The following is a 20,449-nucleotide window of genomic DNA, read 5'->3' as shown; positions in this document are numbered from 1 at the left end:
TTCTTTAGGTCTTTTTTATAGAATGTTATTTCTTCATACAATTTCCTCACGAGGTCTGAAAAGCTACTAATGCCTACTAGGAGCCTTTGAAAACAGAAAATATGACTGAACTCTACTGATGGGAAAAAAACAGCAACAGGAACTGAAATTCTGCTCAGCTCCTGATGATACCTGGCATTTAACAATTTCAGATCAAGCGAGAACAAAAGAAAAACTGATTCACAATAACACAAAATTGTTTCTAGTTCAAATTGTGACCTATCCTATCCTAAAGCCAAATAAAGCAAATATGTCTTTTAACATAAACGCAATTAATATAATCATTTGTTGTTTTTTGTGAGCTGCCGTGGAGTCAGTCCAACTCTCAGCAACTCCACGTACGGCAGAAGGAAACGCTGCGTGGTCCTGCATCACCTTCCTGATCAGCTGCAGATCAGAGTTTTCGATTCATTTATCCGATTTCACTGGTATTCACACATGCATTCAATGAATATTTTCTAAGCATTTACAGCAGTCTGACGTCGTTCTAGGCGCTGGGGATACAGCGGAGAAAACATTAGATGGTTCATGTTTGGAGCTTCCCTTGTAGAGGTGAGAGAGACTTCAAACGTGTAAGATGATAAATAAACAAGGCAATTTCAAACAGGGATATGTGCTATGGAAGAAATACAACAGGGTAACAGGACAGAGAGTAATGAGGTGGGCTCTCTTAGACAAGATAGTCAGAAGAGCAGGCCTTGGGGGAGGTGACCTCTGAGCAAGACCTGAATGACTACAGAGCAGTGGTCACTCCAGAAGTGAGGAAGGGGCCTTCCTAGCAGAGGGAGCAGCACGTGCAAAGGTCCTGAGGTGGAAGAAAGCATGTTAGGTTTAAGGAAGTATGAGAAGGCCAGTGTGGCCTCTCTGTAGTAAGCACAGAGGAAAGTGCCTCCCTGCTGTGTTCGTGCATAGGCATGCATGTCTATCTACGTGGGGAGGATAATGTAAGGTCTTCTAGGCTACGGTAAAGAGTTAATTGCCAAGGAAGGAACTATTTTTCAAGGAACTGATTTGTTATCCATCAACACCTATCAGTACACCTCCACTGCCAGGGACCTCCCAAAGGTCTCAGAAGACCAGGCAAATATGCCTGGACAAGCAGCTCCTTTTTGTAGGGTCTGTCTCCAGTCCCCAAGTGGAATGGAATTAAGCATAATATTAAGCAGAAAAGCAAATGCATCTCCCCAAATCAGGAGCATCCTACGTCCTCCTCCTGAAAAGATGGGACAAGAAGTCGGTATTTGTACCCCAAAGTGCCACAACTGTTTCAAGGCATGGGGGAAATGACATCCATCCATTTTAGAATCCTGTCTGAGCTTAAAAATTAGATTAAGATGGACTGAACTCATCCTTTAATATGAGACACAGAGTACAAACGTGTCACTCATGATGGGAAATCAGTAACTGATGCTGTAATCACAGGGCTTCCTCTGCCGCTGCCAGCTTCCACAGGGCACAGACATGGGCTGGCAGGTACTCGAGTCTTTCTAACAAATTCAAACTTTCCAGGAACAAATACGTATTACCTAAGCAACATATGGGCCCAGTGACCATGGAGAGATACACTATTAAAAAGGCTACTGAAATGGTCTCTTACAAGGAAGGAAACAAACTCCATTAGGTGACTGGGGAACTTGCTGTTTCAGCGTGTCGTGGGTACAGAAGCAATTCTATTTAAAAGCAGTTCATCATGGGACCCCACAACACTGATACCATCTACGGGCTGACACTGTCCTGGCCGTGGTGGCTGTGCTCGCTTGACGTGGGAATAGCACACGCACCCGAATTAGAAAACCTCTGTATGACGGCATTCAATCTACTTAACCTTGTTCCTCATAAAGTATTTATGACTAGTGTCTGGGTGCTTCTACATTAAGTGCTTTTTTTTCGAAATTTGATTTTCATAATGCTGAGCTAGTGATATTTTGGACGTTTATTATTTTATTTTGTTCATTGCAATGAACTGGCAGTTGGTGTTTGGGACAATGGGTATGGACTCCAGTTCTATTGCTTATTTAAGGATAGTCTTTGTTCATTCCCGATAAAAACACTCAAGGAAACTGAAACTGATGGACACTTTTTTTAAACATGCTATCATCTGTATATCGTTGCTGTGGTTGTTATTTGCCGTCAAGTCGATTTCTATTCATGGCAGCCCCATGTGTGCAGAGTAGAACTGAGTCCATAGTTTTCAAGGCTGTGAACTTTCAGAAGCAGATCGCCAGGCCTATCTTCCAAGGCACCTCTGGGTGGGCTTGAACTGCCAACTTCTGGCTAGTAGTCGAGCGCTTAACTGATTGAGCCATTCAGGGACTCCAGTTCTAATGCCAGCATCTTACTCAGTGGGGCAGCCCCACTAAGATCAGGAACATGGCAAGGATGCCCATTATCTCCATTATTTAACACTGAACTGGAGGTATCAGCCAATACAATTAGACAAGAGAAAAGAATGAGAGCATAAGAATCGGGAAATTAGGAAACTAATCTCTTTTTGCAGTTGATACAATGTACGCCTGCCCTTACTTATCAAAAGGTTAGGTTCCAATAACCACGTCATTATGCAAAAATCAGCATTATGCAAAAATACAGGACTTTTTTCTGTTTTCTGACCATCTGTCCGATTTTTTTTTTTTTTTAAGAAAATATGATCAAAGAAATAATAACAGTTAAGATTTACTAACATGCTCACCACTGTGACCACCCAGTTATGGATTATTCCTCTGTGGAGGAGGCTTGCAGGAGACAAAGCTGGATAAAGCGAGGCTGTGTGAACAGAGGGCCCACGTTTACCAATTCACCTTCCTCCTGTGCTAGGCCAGAGCTTCCCCTCCAGGAGCCGCCTCCAGGACTCCACTCTCTCTCACCCCTGCAAGCCCTGCATTCACCATCCCTGAGTGTGCTCTACCCTCTGGGCCTGGCGAGTCACTGAGGCTTGGGGCTTCCTGAGAGGGTGCTGGGAGCCTGGCCACCCACCAGGCCCCAAAGAGGCGGAGCACTTTGGGATGTCATTAAACTTGTACAAATTTCTTCCAAATACTCTCTCCAATGCCTCTTTCTTTCCTCCCTTCCTGCCCCACAGCAATTTTGAGCTCAGGGCCTCAGGCTGCATAGGTGCTGGGACCCTAGAACAGGTGCCCACTAGCTTCGGGCTGCCTGTGTGGCTGCCCAGAGGCTACAACCACAGAGGCAGCCCGCCTGGCTGGCAGGAGGCAGTGGAAGGTGCCAGGCAAGGGGGCCTGGCTTCCTGGAGGCCACCTGGAGACCCTCCTCAAAAAAGGGGATGCTCCACAGCCACTCCACCGCGCCTGCCACCTTGTTAATGCGCAAAATTGTGGGATAGCAGATTTTTTACTATTGTCATAAATGCAAAATGTCGGATAACGAGATAGTCGGTAAGTGAGGAACAGGTGACGGGGATCGATTACCCAATAGGCAAGGATGCAGCGCTGGACATGCTCACTCGTCTATGCCAAGAAACTTGGAAGACAGTTATCTGGCCGACCAACTAGAAGAGATTCATATTTACGCCTATTCCCAAGAAAGGTGATCCAACCGAATGTGGAAATTATAGAGCAATATCATTAATATCACACACAAGCAAAATTTTGCTGAAGATCATTCAAATGCAGCTGCAGCACTAATTGACAGAGAAATGCCAGAAATTCAGGCCGGATTCAGAAGAGGAGGAGGAACCAGGGATATCATTGCTGATGTCAGATGGATCCTGGCTGAAAGCAGAGACTACCAGGAGGATGTTCACCTGTGTTAAAGATATACTAGAACCAAACAAAGTCTTCCTCTGGATATCATCAGATTTGAAAGAGAACTGGAAAACTGACCTTCTCAAATTGTAACATGAATTTTATTTACTACCCGTTTGGCGCACACCAAAACAACCTGCTTGTGTCCCAGACTCTGGGAAAACACTGCCCAGGGCCATGGGGCCCTTTCCCTGAGAAATCCACCTCAGAGGTCTCGCCCTGCGTATTGGGCAAGCAACTCACTGGCCATTAACCATGGGACCTTGTGGGAACCCTCATCCTGTGGCCTGGGGGTGTTAACTACCTTATCTCCCCAGTTCTAAGGCACACATTTTCCACATTTCCACATCTCTTAAGTCGGTGCCTTACAAGTTAATTAGAAGCAGGTTTTCTTTCTGGTTGTTGAACTGCCATCAAGTTGGCCCCCACTCACAGCAGCCCCGTGCACAACGGAAGGAAACACTGCTTGGTCCTGTGCCCTCCCAACGATCAGCTGTGGATCGGACCATCGTGATCCATAGGGTTTTTTAAAAATAGTATTTTACTGTGTTTGCAGTGAAAGTTTACACACCAAATTAGACTCTCATTTGACAATTTCTATACCAACTGTTCAGAGCATTAGTTACATTTTTCACAATGTGGCAACATTCTCTTTAATTCCGTTCTCCTTGTTCCCTTTCCATTACTCTAGTTTCCCTGACCCCTTACCTCCTCATCTGTGCTTTAGAGTAATCGTTAACTTTTGGTCACATATAGAATGGTTTTTTAATGGAGCACTGTACTCATGGGGGATAGTCTTTATTTTGTGTGCCAATCTGTTATTTCACTAAAAGTTGACCTCAGGGGAGAGTTTTGGTTCAGGACAATAGTCTCAGGGAGTCTCAACTGGTCCAGTTAAGTCTGGACTCTCGAAGAATCTGAGTTCTGTTCTGCATTTTTCTCCTGTTCGATCAGGGTCCATCTATTGTGGCCCTGATCACAATGGTTGGTAGCGGTAGCTGGGCACCATCTAGTTCTTCTGGTCTTAGGGGAGATGAGGTCGTGGCTTGTACAGGCTATTAGCACTAAGGACTAGGTTCTTTTCTAGGACTTTGATTTCTATCAATCCATAGGGTCTTCTTTTCTTTCTTTTTTATAGGATTTTCATTGGCTGATTTTCAGAAGTAGATCGTCAGGCCTTTCATCCTAGTCCACCTTAATCTGGAAGCTGTGTGTGTGAGATGCACTGGCTGAGAAATGAACCTGGGTCTCCTGCATGGAAGGCGAGAATTCTACCACCAGCGACACCCCCTTCTCTTTTCAGTATATATAAAATAATGATGTGTCCTGTAATTAATGGATCCGATGACATACGGATACTTTCTCCGATACCTATGGAAGCTGCCTGAAATGCAGTCTCTACAGCACCTCAGGGATTCAATCAATAACGAGTGGCTGGAGAATTCCAGGAGGTTCTACCAGCGTGGGGAGTCCCTGGGTGATGCAAACAGTTAACACATTCAACTATTAACTGAGAAGTTGGAGGTTCAAGTCCACCCAGAAAGACCTGGTGATCCATTCTGAAAAACTGAACCACTGAAAACGCTGTGGAGGAGAGGTTTTTGCTCAGGGGCATTGAGTTCATGTTAATGGTGGTGGAATAATTCAGAAAAGGACAGACAGAATAGCTCCACAACTTTAAAAATTTAATCGGGTGTTACTGAATTATACATGTAGAAATTGTTGAGATGGCATATGGTTTACGTATATTTTCAACACAGTTAAAAAAAAAAAAAGAAAACCCTGTGGAGCACCAGGTGTACTCTGACACACATACGGCTGTGGCTGGTGCTACCAGTGCGGGAATGGAAGAATATGTGATCCTCCCTGGTTTCGGCAAGGGCCCCGAATTCATCTCCTACTGCTGTGACTGGAGGAGCTTCAATCCTATTCTCCAATTCTCTCCATCTCCAGCTGGCATTGTCCATACCAAGCACCCACTGCTGATCCTAACAAAACCTACCCGACTGCCAAGTCTCTTGCTTCCTTCCTCCACATTTCTGAATAATTTTCAGAAAGGTCATGTATTTTCTATTCACACAAACCACCCACCTCTCCACCCCTGCACACACTGATGCATACTTTCTCCTACGCCCACAAACTCCAGGCCCTCCAGCAAGGGAGCACTTGGCGCCTGAGCACCGGGAACTGAAGTTGGCTGAGAAGCTGAGAAGGGGGTGTCTCACGCTCAGCACAGCCTCATCACAGACCCACTTAAACACATACAACAGTGAACACAGAGGATTTTAACTCTTTGGTAAGTTAAAAATTAATTTCTCACAGGAAATTTAATTAAAAAAATGATAGAAGGCTGTTTCAAAAAGCCTAATTGTGACTTGATTTTGTAAGGGAGTTTCCAAAATTCATATTTTGGCAGGAAAACTTTCTATCATGATCCATTTATATGTAACCCCTTATGGGGTCTACAAACACCATGTGCACGTATCTGTAAGAATTAGCCCCTCAAAAACATATATGACCATGTCACATAAAAACTGTCCATAAAAGCTCCCACAGAGACCCATCTCAAACCCCTGGGCAGCAGAGATGGACAAAGCAGAGCTCCAGATTCAGGCCACAGCTTGAATATCAAATTATAGGATGAAAGGCTGAGTGTTTTTGTGGTGAAAGCATCCGAATTCCTTAGAGGAAGCTCAGAGAGGGAGAATAATGCCCCAGGAAGATGGCTCAGGGTGGGGGACAGCAGTTCTTTCTCTCTAAAAAGCTTAAAACGCCCTGATGCCTCCCGCCATCTCTGTCTTTCTGGATGACCCACTTCTCTGGGACCAACTCCACTCCCTACTCCCTCCCCTTCCACTAGGGTTTTAATCAAAGGATCTCTATGTTTCCATCACAAAGATGCTCCTAATACATCCTTAGAGGGGCTACCAATAACTGTGGAGCACTACTGTGTGCTAGAGCAGCTGGACTAGGCTACTGACAGCATACAAGATGGCTGGAAGCAACCGTCTGATGGATGCCTTTCTTTCAATGGCCATCACCTATTTTAATGTACAAAAGAAAAAATGTATAGCTAGCACCTATGATTCCACAAGTAAAATTGCTCAGAGCATGTCTAATTAAAACAAAATGATTTCAAGTTAATGTCTTTTTATAATTAGGTAAATGATGTTGTTGTGTGCCACTGAGTCGATTCCAACTTACAGTGACCCTACAGGACAGAGCAGAACTGCCCCACAGGGTTTCCTAGGCTGTAATCTTTGCGGAAACAGACTGCCAGGTTTTTTCTCCCACCAAGTGGCGGGTGGGTTTGAATCACTGACCTTTCAGTTAGCAGTCGAGTGCTTAACTACTGCGCCACCAGGGAAATAACAGTATAGGCAAAATCAGACTAGTGATTCCCTCTGCCCTCAATGTGCTTTTCTTCCTGGGTTCCCCAACTCAGTGAGTGGAGCCACTAATGTTCAAATGGAAACCCTGAAGTTGTCCTTGACTCTTCTTCCTGTCACGCACCCCAGGTCTGATCTACCAGCAAACTATACCTGTTCTTCCACTAAAATACAGTTAGGAGCTGATATTTCTCCCCACTCCTCTGCCATCACCCTGGGCAAGGCACCACGATCACCTCACTCCTGGATGACTGTGAGAGGCTCTAGCGACTCAGGCTCACCACTCGAACGGAGTGTGCTTTCTCTAATCACAAATCTCATCATGTCATCCCCTATCTAAAACCACCCGAGAGCTTCACATGACACTTAGACTCCTAAGTCCGTACCAGGATCCGCAGGGCCCCCAGCTCCCTCAGACCCTGGCTACTACCACTTTCCTCAGGGCATTCCACTCCAGCCACACCAGCCTCCTTGAGGCTCCAACAAGCAGATCTCTGCACCCCTGCTCCCTCAGGCAGGCCCACTCTCCCTCCCCACATCCTGACGCCTCGCTCCCCCACTTTATCAGGTCTCCAACCAAATGCTAAGAGGCATTCTGCTACCACCTGGTCTCAAATGGCCCCTCTGCCATTCCCTGTCTTTGAAGCCAGCCTATTCTTCCTCGAGCACCGCCTGACTACATACAGATACTATTACATTACCTGTAATCTTCATTTGTTCATTGTCTCCCTTGCTAAAAAATAGGCTCCAGGAGGGCAGCCTCCTCTGCACCTGCACTGTACTTGCCAGGTAGTGAGCGCTCAGTGACTTTGGAGGGAATGAAGAGTTGGAGTTGATTGAGGGCAGAACTGAAGTGGAATTTCACGGCTGGAGTTGGACCACATCACTCCAGGAGTGTAAGGTCTTAGTTCATTTTATACTAACAACACTCCTGGGAGTCCTCTGGGAGACACTGAGGCTGAGGGATAGATATTAAGTAACTTGCCCAAGGCCATATGGGACTCACAGTCTATTTTATTTGGCTACAAAGGGCCCAGGTTCTTTTTTATTTTTTGTTATTGGAGAATGTAATCGATGTCACTAAATTGTAAATGCAGAAACTGCTGAATGTGCGCATGCTCTGCTGTGTATCTTCTCAACAAGTTGTGCCGCCATTCTCTCCTTTTACCAACTGCTTCTCCCCCATTAATGTCAACTCACTGCCCCCATATTTCCTTTCTACTCTTTCCAGTTGCTATGGTCAAGGGGCCCAGGTTCTTCTGAACACGTGCTGTCTTCAAAAGCTCCTTTTCTTGGAAGGACCCTCTAAGGTGCCACATTACCTGGAGATGAAAGGTGAAATTCCGCATGATGGCATTCCCTGACACACTCTGCCATCTGGTTCCAGCACACCCTTCCCAGTCCTTCCGGAAAGCTTCCTGAACCACTCAAATCAGGCCACTCCACAGCGCCTCAACTTACAACCTTGCAGTACTGTCCTGGAAAGTTCTTCCTCTCCTCTGCCTGGCAAACCCCTACCTGCCTTTAAAGCTTTCTGCTGCCTCCTCAAGACTCCACATGATGTCCACTGACGCCAGCGTGCCTAACACATTGTGAAAGAGGCACACGGCTCCTTCTCCCAAGCTGGACTGCCAGTGCAGTGAAGGTGGGGACATCGTCACCTTCATATCCTCAGGCCCAGGAACCGCAGACAGCAGCCCTCATGACCATCTGCTGAATGAAGGCGTTTCAGCTGCTCTCACCAGACTCAGCAACGGAGGGCAGGTCAGCCAGCCCTGCTCACTGCCTGCCCCTCTCCTCTGCGGAGCACGGATGTCCAGATCATCACTAGAGAAAGTCGCAGGAAGGGGCCTTGTATGGCCTCTGTCTTTAAATACATATGTATTTAAAGCTAACTTTATCCAATCTTTAAAAAGTACAAGGAAAGATTCCACAACTACCCTCAAGAACACATACGAGAGCTAGTGAAGCTCACCTTTTATCTAACCCAAGTTCCTTGGGCTCCATCACGCCTAGAAGGGAGCCACCCACCCTCTGCACAACCCAGGCAGCCGCTCTCTCTTCAACAAGACAAGTCTACCTGTAGCACTTATCACTTCCACAGCCACTCTCTCAACATCATAATCCAGGTAGTAAGCGTTTCCGGAATGCTTACTACAATGGGGACTGCCCTCCAGGAGCTCACAAAGCAGAGGGTACCAGCCATACCCAACCAACTTCTCAACAAGCCAGACTTGAGCAGCAGTAAAATAAAACCCATTGCCATCAAGTTGTTTCTAAGTCATAGAACCCTATAGGACAGAGCAGAACTGCCCCATGGGGTTTCCAAAGCTGTAATCTTTACAGAAGAGACTGCTATCTCTTTCTCACTGCAGAGTCGCTAGTGGGTTGAAACCGCCAACCTTTCAGATACCAGCTGAATGCTTAACCACTGTACCACCAGGGCTCCTTAGTAAAATAAAGGGGCAGCCAGTGCCCTCTGGTGTGGAGGGGAAGAGAGCTGTCCCCACCAGGGAGCAATCTGGAACAAGGCTCTGCTTCCAGAGAATCTACACAAAGCCTGCCATTAACATGCAACAGTGAAGGTCACCCTCACACCCAAATCCCCATGCTTCAAGACCCTCAATGGCAGGAGGGCCAATGTCTGCTGCATATCCGTAAGGCCAAGGCTAAGCAATGGGCCAGGCTACAAATGCTTTACTCATTTTTTCACCAATTTTTATTGAGTACCCGGCACACAATAGTGTAGATGCTGTAACAAAAGTAAGCAAGGGGTCCCAAGTCCCCATCTTCAAGGAGTTCACTTTCCAGTATGGGACCCAGAGAGGTCCACAGGCAACTACGAGAATGCCATAACTAGGGCAATGGGGAAAGTGGTGGTTCAGTGGTAGAATCCTGCCTTCCACGCCGGGGACCTGGTTCGATTCCCACCCAATGCACCCCGTGTGCAACTATCACTCATCTGTCGAAAAAGGCTTACGTGTTGTTAGGATGCCGAACGGGTTTCAGTGGAGCTTCCAGACTAAAACAGACTAAGGAAAAGGGCCTGGTGATCTACTTCTGAAAATCTGCCAATAAAAATCCTATGGATCACAACAGTCCGATCAACAACCGATCACAGGATGGTGCAGGACTGGGCAGCGAAACCACTGTGCAGGGGCTGCCATGAGTAGAGGGCTAACCCAACAACAGCTAACAATCCATGACCCGTAACTTAGGAGTTAAAATTGGAGCCATTATTCCCTGTCCTTGAGTACAAAGAATGTGGCCCAGATGAATTGGACTCAGAAGGACACATCAACTGGGCCTTGAGGTACAAAAAAAATAGCTAGAACAACCTTGAAAAACATCTTTTAGTGACTCTTTTACATATTCGGAGCACAAAAGACCCACCCATTTTCCACTCTTACTTTTTCTATTAGCATTTAACAAACAGTAACATTTGTTGGACCAGTGAAGACCCTCCTGTCATTACCGAAATTTGTACCAGTAGCTATTAAGAAAGTCAATTCAAAATGCAGAATCATGGTGATTTAGCAGTTTTTAGTCAATGTGTGAAAATGTGAAACTTTTAATGATTTTACCCACTGTAATGTTAATGTTAATATATACTGATGATTCTGTAACATTCCTTGGACTCGGGCAGACGTGGTTCTGGCAGCGTGCTTGTCCGTTTCCTACTTTTGCCTCTTGGAACATATGCCAAATAAAGTCTTTCTCCTTGCTCTACTATAACTTTGTGGTGATTTTACCCTAGGACACTGGACAGGACCCAGAGGATGCTTCCCAGTCCTGGCAGGTGGGAATAAGCCTGTGTTGCCAATGTGAGCACATATGCATCTGTGAACATGCATCTCAGGAGGATGCCCGGGGCTGGAGGGCAACATCACCACCAAACCCAGGAGTGTCCAGGCTGCAGGAGAGGGGGGATCTCAGGACAATCCTCCCACTCCAGGTCTGCTCTGCTCTCTGCTTACAGATAAGGAAACTGAAGCTGAAGGAGGCACAGTAAGTCAGAGTCACGACCAGAACTCAGGTGGCCACTATCTCAGTCATGCCTTCATTATAGCCTAGAGTTTAAGAGGGTTTCCCAAAGGTCGGCAGTTCGAATCCACCAGGTGCTCCTTGGAAACTCCATGAGGCAGTTCTACTCTGTCCTACAGGGTAGCTATGGTCAGATTCGACTCGACGGCAATGGGTTTGGTTTTTCTTTTTCTGGACTCAGACCGCAGATTCGATTCCTGCCTCTGCCACTGACCAGCTGTGTGGCCTCGGGCAAATGACCACCTCTCTGTGCCGCAGTTTCCTCAACTGTAAAACAGGTCTAAAAATAGTACCTTATCGGTGTACTAAGAAAATTAAATTTACTAACATAACGCAATGAGCACAATGCCTGGGACGTAGTGAACGGTATATGAGTGATGCTGCCAGGATTATTACTACTATTGCACGACTACCCCGAGCGGCGGGTGGGCTCACAACCCGGGCTCCTTCCGCTGCCGCGCGCCTCACTCCCCGCCGGCTCCGAGAACGGTCCCACCGTCGACGCCCGGCCGGGAGCGCCGGCAATGCAGTGAGGAGCCCCGGGGCCGCAGGCGCTCTGACCGGGAAGGCCGTGACCCCAGCCGCCGGCCGGGCAGGACGCACGCGCGGGACGCGCAGGACCGAACCTCCAGTGCGCGCCCCCTGCCCCGGGAATGAGGGGGTCGGCCGCGGGAGAGGGGAGGGAAGCGGCCACACCCCGCCCGGGAGAGGAAGGAGGTCCAAAAGCGGAGAGGGAGTCGCTCCTGGACCAAACAGGCGTCCCCGGACCCCCTACCCCCAGCCCAGAGACCGGGTCGGTTCCTCACACTCTGCAGCAGACTCCTCCTCTGCGCCGCCATCTTGGAGGGACCCCCGCGGGCGCTCCCGCCTCCCGGCAGAGCAGGCGAGAAGAGCGGCTAGAGCGGCCTGAAGGAGGCGAGGACGACTGCATTGCCAGGGAGCATGCGCCCAGCGCCACCCTACGGCCGTTGTCAGTTAGGGCCGTGGCGGACCGTGTGCGCAGGCGCACTTGCTTTCCTACTTTTTTCCCTCCGGGGGAAATTTAAAAGAAGGCTTTATTGTACCCCTACATTTTACAAACCGCCCTCCCATCCTTATATGATTGCCTCTCACCCGTCTCTATTTGCGCACTTTCTCAGGGGTACCTTTCAAATGAAACTTCTAAATCCCTGGATTAGGGTCCCCGTATTTTGTGAATCCATGTAGTATACCCCCTTTGGAGTCCTTGGGTGGTGCAAATGGCTAAACGCACACTACTAGCCAAAAAGTTGGTGGTTCGAACCCACTCAGAGGCACCTCAAAAGAAACAACTAGCGATCTGCTTCCGAGAGGTCACAGCCTTGAAAGCCCTATGGAGCAGTTCTACTTCGCACACATGGGGTCTCCAGGAGTGGGAACCAACAGGATGGCAACTAACAACAACTGGTGCCTTTGGGAATTTTATCCAAAGTCACAAGCATCCTTTGGCTTTTATGATCTCCATAGTGTAACTTCTTATTGCATTACCTTTTAAATCTTCCTTTAAAATGCTTGTTTGTAACTGTTATAAGCCTCCTCCTGAGGCACTGGTGGTTTAGTGGTAGAATTCTCGCCTTTCACGCAGGAGAACCCATCTGCATTTTACGCACAAACACCACCCATCTGTCATGGGAGCTTTGCATGTTGCTGTGATGCTGAACAGGTTTCAGCGGAGCTGACAGGCTAGGAAGAAAAGCCTGGTGAACTACTTCCAAAAATCAGCCGATTAAAGCCCTATGGATCACAATGGTCTGATTCACAACTGACCGTGGGGATCGTGCACAACCACGTGGGCTTTTTTTCCATTGTACGTGGGATCGCCATGAGTCAGGGCCAACTGGACCGACCACAGCTAACAACAACAACCTGAACACAATAGCTGGAACAGGGGGTACATGTTCATTCATTCACTCAACAAATACTCCTTGAGTGATCATGCCTGGCATTATAGTGGGCACAGGGCATAACACAGCAAGCAAAACAGGCCATCAAAGCTAACATTTTAATTGGAGAGGACAACATTTTTATACATAAGTTACTTCAAATGGTGTTAAGTACTAGGAAGGAGATGTTTATGGATAGTGCCGTGGGAGTGTGGGGCAAGGACCCGGTCTGTGGAAGCCATGCTTGGGCTGAGATCTGAACAGGTGTTAACTGCTAACAGGGAAGGGCTGGCCAGACAGAGGGGACAGCTAGTGCAAAGACCAAGGAAAGAGAGAGCGCGTGGGCCCAAGAAACTGCCAGAAGGCTGGTGTGACTAGAGCAGAGGTGGAGGAGGAGTGAGGTGATGTGGTGGGGGTGAAGGGGCAGCCTCTGGGCATGCAGGCCCCAGGCAGGAGTTTGACTTCTCATCCCCAGGACGTAGTTGCTGACTTCTGAGCAAGCCAGTGACATGATTCTATTGGTAGAAAGATCCCCTTGACTACTGCCTACAAGACATATTTTTAGGGAGATTGGAAGGAGGCAGAAAGGCCAGTTAGGGGAATATTGTAATAGCTCTAGGCAAGAGATGTTAGTGGTTCGAAATGGCTGATGGCAGTGGGTGGATTTTATTTAGGAGATGAAATTGTCAGGGCTTGATGATGGAGTAGTTGTGGGTGGTGATGGGAAGAAATGTGTCAAAGATATCTCCCATATTTCTGGCAAGAGCATCTAGGTTTGGGGGAGTGAGAAGGGAATGACCATGAATGAGTTCTATTTGAACTCATTGAGTTAGAGGTGTTTTTGAGACATGTAAGTAGAGAAGTCAATTGTTGGATAGAGGGGACTGGAGCTCAGAGCAGAGGCAAAGACATGGTGAGGAGTGTCTAAGGAGGGTGTGGGCAACAGCGTGAGATGCTTGTGAGAGCTCTAGTTAGAAGAGAGCAGAAGAAAGCCCATTAGAGTTAGTGGTCCAGAGGCCTTTGGCCCAGGCAGTTCAGGTAGGATGTAGGACCTAAAAAAAAACCGTCACTGCTGTCAGGTTTTTTCAACTCATAGTCACCCTGTAGGACAGAGTAGAACTGCCCCATAGAGTTTCTAAGGCTGTAAATCTTTACAGAAGTAGACTGCCCCATCTTTCTCCTGTGCAGAGTAGCTGATGGGTTTGAACTGCACACCTCTTGATTAGTAGTTGAGCACTTAACCACTGCACCACCAGGGCTCCTCAGGATGTAGGACAGAAGCCTAAATCCAGTGAGTTGAGAGATGGCTGGAAAATGGAGACATGGAGACCTAAGAGTAGGTGGTTCTTCCCAGTTGGTGAACTGTGACAAGGAAGAGACAGAAAAGGGAACATGGAAGGGGATGTGGGATTGAGAGAAGGTTTTCTTTTAGTTTGGAAGGACCTAAACTTGAGTCTGTTTGAACGCTGAAGGGAAGGCTTAATACAGAAGAGTTGATTCAGAAGATAGAGGGTAGGGGTGGGAGCGAGCCCAGGGCTGGGATGGTGACTCATCATTTTGCTGTCCTACCAACATAGCACCACATGACTCAGGATGGCTGCTCTAGCCATTTTGTCTTAATTCAGCTAGCAGGTAGGAGGAAGGTAGGAAGATGACACCTCCCTCCCTTTCCTTTTTTTAAAATTAAACATTTATTTGCAAGATGTGTCTCTTTCCTTTTAAGGAGACTTCTGGAGGTTCCCCATGATGCTTCTACTTATGCCTCGTTGGCTACAACCTAGCCCCATGGCCATATCTAGCTGCAAGGGAGGCCAGGAAATGTAGGCTTTGGACTGACCGATAACGTGCCCAGCTACAAATGGGATCTATTACCAGAGCAGGATTGGAGAATGGGAACCAGGAGGCTGTGAGCAGTATCCGCCATGAAGAAGGGAGGAGGAAAAGGGGCAGGTGGTTTGTCTGTTGAAGGAAAGCCTGGAAAAAATAAAGATTTGGAGCTCAACCCCCTCCATTCTAATCCCTGCTCCATATCCTGTCACCTGAGTGCTCTTGAACAAGCAACCTCCTCTCCCTGGGCCTCAGTATTCCCCTCTGTAAAAAGGGAGTATGAGGATTAAATGAGATGCCATGGAAAGACCTGACCTGTGGTAGGCACCAATGTTTGTTATATTCAGACTACAATTTAATTAAAAAAAAAAAAAAACTTTATTGTGCTTTAAGTGAAAGTACAATTTCATTTTCTACAGATTTAATAAACCCACATTGAGCACCTGGTGTATACCAGGTAGTTTTTAACCATGTACTTATTTATGTCTCATTCCAACCTCGTAAGGCAGGTATTATCCCGCTTATTTGATAAAGCAGGAAATTCCAGTTCAGTGAGCCACCCAAAAAATAGATGTTGGGATTTGAACTCAGGTCTTCTAACTCCAAGGCATTTCCTGGCAACCCTGTGAGGTAAGCAGACCCTAGAAGGCCCTTCACAGCTCAGCCTCAGCATAACCACTTATAGTTTCCCAAACAACCATATCATTCCCTGCTTCCATGCCTCTGTAAATCTCGTTTGTGCTGCCTAGAATGCCTTTCCCACACCTGCCCACCTGGTGAACCTCTGCTCACTCTTCAAGACTCCTATCAGATGAAATCCCTATGCCATGAATCACTCTCCATCACCTTTGATTATTTAAAACCGTAACTATGGTTTCAGGGACCAGGACTTAGAAGACTGGAACTGTGGCAACTCAGCCCTGGTCTTCAGGCCCAGAGGAGCTGCTCAGCAAATGTTGGTGGCATCGAACTGGTTGAAGAGTCGGACAGCCACAGCCATTCATGGACACTTTGGTAGATGAGGAAACTGAGGCACAGACAGGCCCAAGGTCTCTGAGTGATTTAGAGGAGAGCTGCAACTCTAACTTGTGGCCCCTGGCCCCATACCCACCCCTTTTTCCATACCTAACCCCTCCCTCAAACAATGCAGTGTGGGGGGCCCTGCCTCCAATATCCCTCTGATCTGGTTTTCCAGGAAGCAAGGGGAGAACACAGAGCTCAGCACCACACAACACTTGGAAGACCAACTGTAAGTCTGTGCCTCCTCTTAGCAGGATGGAGACAGGCAGTCTACTGTGGACACCCCTCCAATTCTCCCCTCCATGGGGATGCCATGCCTGGAAACCAAGCTGTAAAATGGCCTCGGAACAAGCGTGTGTCAGCCTGGGGTCTGCAATCAATCCAAGACACGTCCCCGCCAAAAGAACAAAGATGCCACGACTACCAACCTCGATTACTGTTTAAACAGCCGGAGTGTGCTCTGGGCTGTAGCATGGGTGCCCGGATGGGGGGCAGCCTGGAGTGGGTGAGGATCTCCCATGCACCGCTGTGCACACGCAGCCCAGAACATCAGATATCTCCGCGGCCCTGCACCATGACCTTTCCAAACCCAGGCGCCAGTAGAACACACAGCCTAGAGCGCTTAGTCGCAGGGGTCGGGCCGCCTTCTGGGAGCTGAGAAGGGCCTTGCGCACAAGGCCAGAGACCCCTAGTCATAAAATACCGCCTGATAAGGTCTTCAATGAGGCTTTCTACGCCTGCAGCCAGCGCCCCACAGGCCAGCAGATTCCAGTCAATCCTTTGTTTGGCTGCAGCAGCAACAGCTCTGGCTTGCAGATATCAACTAAAGATGACATAGGATGCTGAAGACTATTTCCAAAGGAGATCCTCTTCCTTTTTGCCCTCTCTGTTCTGGGCGGGTGTTTTTTTCTGGGTGCCGAATGACAGCATGGGCCCCATCTTGGTCCAGACTCTGCCTTCCTAGGTTTCCTTTCCTTGCTCACAAGCATTTTGCCATGTGGCTGCATGGTCTTGGTACGGATGGTTTTAATGGATGCATCATAGCATTTGTCTGGGTAAACCATCCATTTGCAGATAGATAATAAGCTTGTTTCCAGTTTGGGGCTATTATAAATCGTTCTGCAATGAACGGCCATTCATTCGTATAAAGATTCTTTAGTAAATTTCTTACAGAATCACATGAAAATATGCGTGTGGGGGAGGTAGTTTGCTTTACAATTCTTTATCAAAGGAAAAAAAGAAATCTTGCTGGCTGTGGAATCTGGAGTGATGGGTATGCCATTCTCTCTCTTTTGGTGAATGTTTGGACATTTTCGTCACGAACAATGAAAAATACAGATGTCGGACACAGTTCTTGGCCTCAGGGAGCTCACAGCCCAGTGGGGAGAGAGGCAAGGAGCCAGGCTCTGGCAGAGCAGTGCCGTAAGGGCTGGGACAGGGCTAGGAGACCCAAGGGAGGGCCACCTACCTCTGACTTAGGAAATCAGGAAGGGCTTCTCATAGGAAGTGACATCTTAGCTGAGGCCTGAAGGTTGCATAGGAGATGGTCATGTGACATGAAAAGGGAGGGTGTCCCAGGCAGAGGTACCAGCAAGAGCAAAGAGCTGGTGGCGGGCGACAGCGCAGCACGTAAGGGCTCAGAAGTGATGGGATGGTCCGTCTGGCTCGACTGTTGATGAAGTTGGGGGCAGAGGGGAGGGTGTCAAAAGCTAAGGCTGGAGCAGCAAAAGGAGCCAGATCAGTGGCTCTTTGTGCACCCCCACAGGAGTCTGGATGTCCTCCAAAGTGGCAGGGCAGCTGGGAAGGACACGATCAGCTCTGACTTTTAGACGATCACCCCCACTGCTGCAGACAGGATGGACTGTGGGTAGTGCGGAGAGACTGAGGTGTCTTCCCATCCGCAGCTTTTTGTTGCTCCTGAGTTACTCCCTGAAGATACTTTCCAGAATCCTCACCCTGTGTCGTGCCCCTTGATTTCTCTGGGCACTGCTGCTGTGTTCACGTTGGTCTGCTCAGTCTGCCTGTGACCTCCTGGAAGGGGGGACTCGGTTTTCATCATCTCTGCAGCCCCAGAGTTTAATACACAGCAGATGCTACATAAATAAATGAATGAAGTTCATCAGGGGCTAAGTGAATGTCAGGCTGCTCTATGTGCTGGGTCTCTTGCTTCGTATGCTGGGTCCCTGTGTGGATGGTGCTGGTAGGGGTAATTCAGATCTCCGAGCAGCAGACACCAAGACAGGATTTAACTGGGGAGATACCTGTGAAAGGAAGGGGGGAGGAGCATCGTTAGTCCACCATGCAGGCCTGACCCTGTGCAAGAACTGTTTCCAAGGGCTGCTGTGTCAAAGTACCACAAACTCAGTGGCTTATAAAAATAGAAACTTTTTGTCTGAGTTCTGGAGGCCAGAAGTCTGAAATCAGGGTGTTGGCCATGTTGAGTTCTTCTAAGGCTCTGAGGGAGAACCTGTCCTGGTGACACGTGGCGGTCCTTGGTATTCCTTGGCTTGTAGACCGCTCCAATCTCTGCCCCTATCTTCATGTGACCATCTTCCCTCGTGTCTGTCTCTGTTTCTCCTCTTCTTTTATGAGGACACCATTCATATCGGAGTCTAGGTCCCTGGGTGGCACAAATGATTCAAGATTAACTACTAACCTAAAGGTTGGCGGTTCAAACCCACCCAGCCACCCGTGCCACATAAGAAAGGCCTGTTGGTATCCTTCTATAAAGATCGTTGTGGTCATTAGGTGCCACTGAGTTGGTTCTAACTCATCACCATCATTGCTATATTTGAGCCCATTGTTGCAGCCACTGTTGTCAATCCATCTCATTGAGGGTCTTCCTCTTCTTCACTGACCCTCATTCACCAAGCATGGTGATGTCCTTCTCCAGGGACTGGTCCCTCCTGATAACCTGTCCCAAGTATGTGAGATGGAGTCTCACCCTACTTGCTTCTAATGAGCATTCTGACTGTACTTCTTCAGAGACAGATTTAAAGACCCTATTTCCAAACAAGGTCACGGTCACAGGCATCAGGGGTTAGGACATCAACCTATCTTTTTATGGGACACAATCCAACCCAAAACAGGTGGGAAGAGACTCAGATGGTGGATCAGTCCTAGGAAAGTGTTGGTCAAGGTGACCGAGGAGTCCCCTAGCCAAAGCCACTCCTTAAAGGGGCCCTGCATCTCACAGGCACTGGCCACATTAGGCCCTGGTGCTCAGCCACTGGTTGGGACCAGCCCACAGGAAGTGTGGCCTCGGCAGGAACAGAGGGTGGATCCACAAGGCCAGCAACTGGCACACGATCCCCATTTTACAGCCATGAAAACTGAGGTGCAGAGAGGTAAGGTCACTTGCCCAAGGTCACACAGCTAGGAAGGTGGAGCCCCTTTGACTTCAGAGGCTGCCCTTGTGACCCCTACTCTGTACCAGTGGGAACATCTTTAGCAGCAACTAAACATTTGAAGACATCTGAGAATTTGGGTTTGAAGCCACTGCGGGCTTAGCAGGAAAAGCACTGAACTAGTCTTCCTCTGATCCTGGCTCCCCGACTTTTCTTGCTTCATGAACTTGGGGAAGTCACATCCTCCCTAGGCCTCAGTCCCCTCCTCTAAAGTGGGACCATAATACCTACTTCACAAGGTTGTTACGGGGTTTATAATATACTGGAGGATGTGTGCAAAGATGTTTTAACTGTAAAAGGCAAGGTGGTAGTATTATTACAGAGAGGGAAACTGAGGCCCAGGGAGGGGAGATGACCAGCTGGAATGAGGCACAGCCACCATTTGAACCAGACCCTTGAGCCCCAGGTGGATTTGTCTTCTCTGCTGAATCCCTGAAAATTGCTCAGAGGAGCCTCTCCCGCCAAGTGTGAAGAGAGGGCACAGATTCCAGGAGAAGGGGGTTTATATGCTCCTGCCTCCGCCCAATGGCTTGAACATGGGTGGTCTCCCTTCTCAGGCCTGGTTGCCAGCTCCTGTCTGTGGCAGCTGCACTCCAGCCAATGCTCTGTCTCATGAAAATCCATCCCAGCTTATTTCTCTCAGCTCAACCCCCTGGAGGATATCCAGGCAGGACAAATCTGGCCAGCCATCTCTAGGCTGGGGCCCAGTTTTGGCCACCCTTCCAAGCCTGCTCCTCAGTTCTGTATCTGGAGGCCCCTTGTTTCTGAGGGATGCCACAGGGAGGCAGGCCTTTCCTGAGGCCCGCTCAGTGCCTGGGGTTGCCCATCTGCTCGGCAGGCTGCTTCTCCACCTGGCAGCTCGTAGAGACAAGGCCTCTGCTTCCAGACACGCCAGAGCCCTCGCTAGCACCCTGGGCTCCCACCACCTGCCCCAGGCTTCAGGAGCCCAGAGGAAAGGGAGTTTCCTGGAAGACGATCCAAGTAGGCAAATGGTGTCTTTCCTGAGCATCCAGAGAGCTATGGACAAAGAAAGACAAGGGTTTAAGTATCAGCTTGGCCAC

General features: G+C 48.3%; 1 protein-coding gene across 2 annotated transcripts in view; it reads right to left on the bottom strand.

Annotated features, from left to right (window-relative positions):
- TAB1 (TGF-beta activated kinase 1 (MAP3K7) binding protein 1) overlaps positions 1–12,095 on the bottom strand; it is a 37,667-nt gene extending 25,572 nt beyond the window's left edge. For both annotated transcript variants that reach the window (XM_049885196.1, XM_049885197.1), the window contains exon 1: positions 12,040–12,095. In XM_049885196.1, the coding sequence (XP_049741153.1) occupies positions 12,040–12,072 (33 nt within the window). In that variant the 5' untranslated portion in view covers positions 12,073–12,095. The remainder of the gene's footprint in view (positions 1–12,039) is intronic.
- Between the last annotated feature and the right edge of the window lie 8,354 nt (positions 12,096–20,449).

This window comes from Elephas maximus, chromosome 4 (genome assembly GCF_024166365.1).
Source record: "Elephas maximus indicus isolate mEleMax1 chromosome 4, mEleMax1 primary haplotype, whole genome shotgun sequence".
Classification (NCBI taxonomy): domain Eukaryota; kingdom Metazoa; phylum Chordata; class Mammalia; order Proboscidea; family Elephantidae; genus Elephas; species Elephas maximus.
This window is presented reverse-complemented; position numbering and strand designations above follow the sequence as displayed.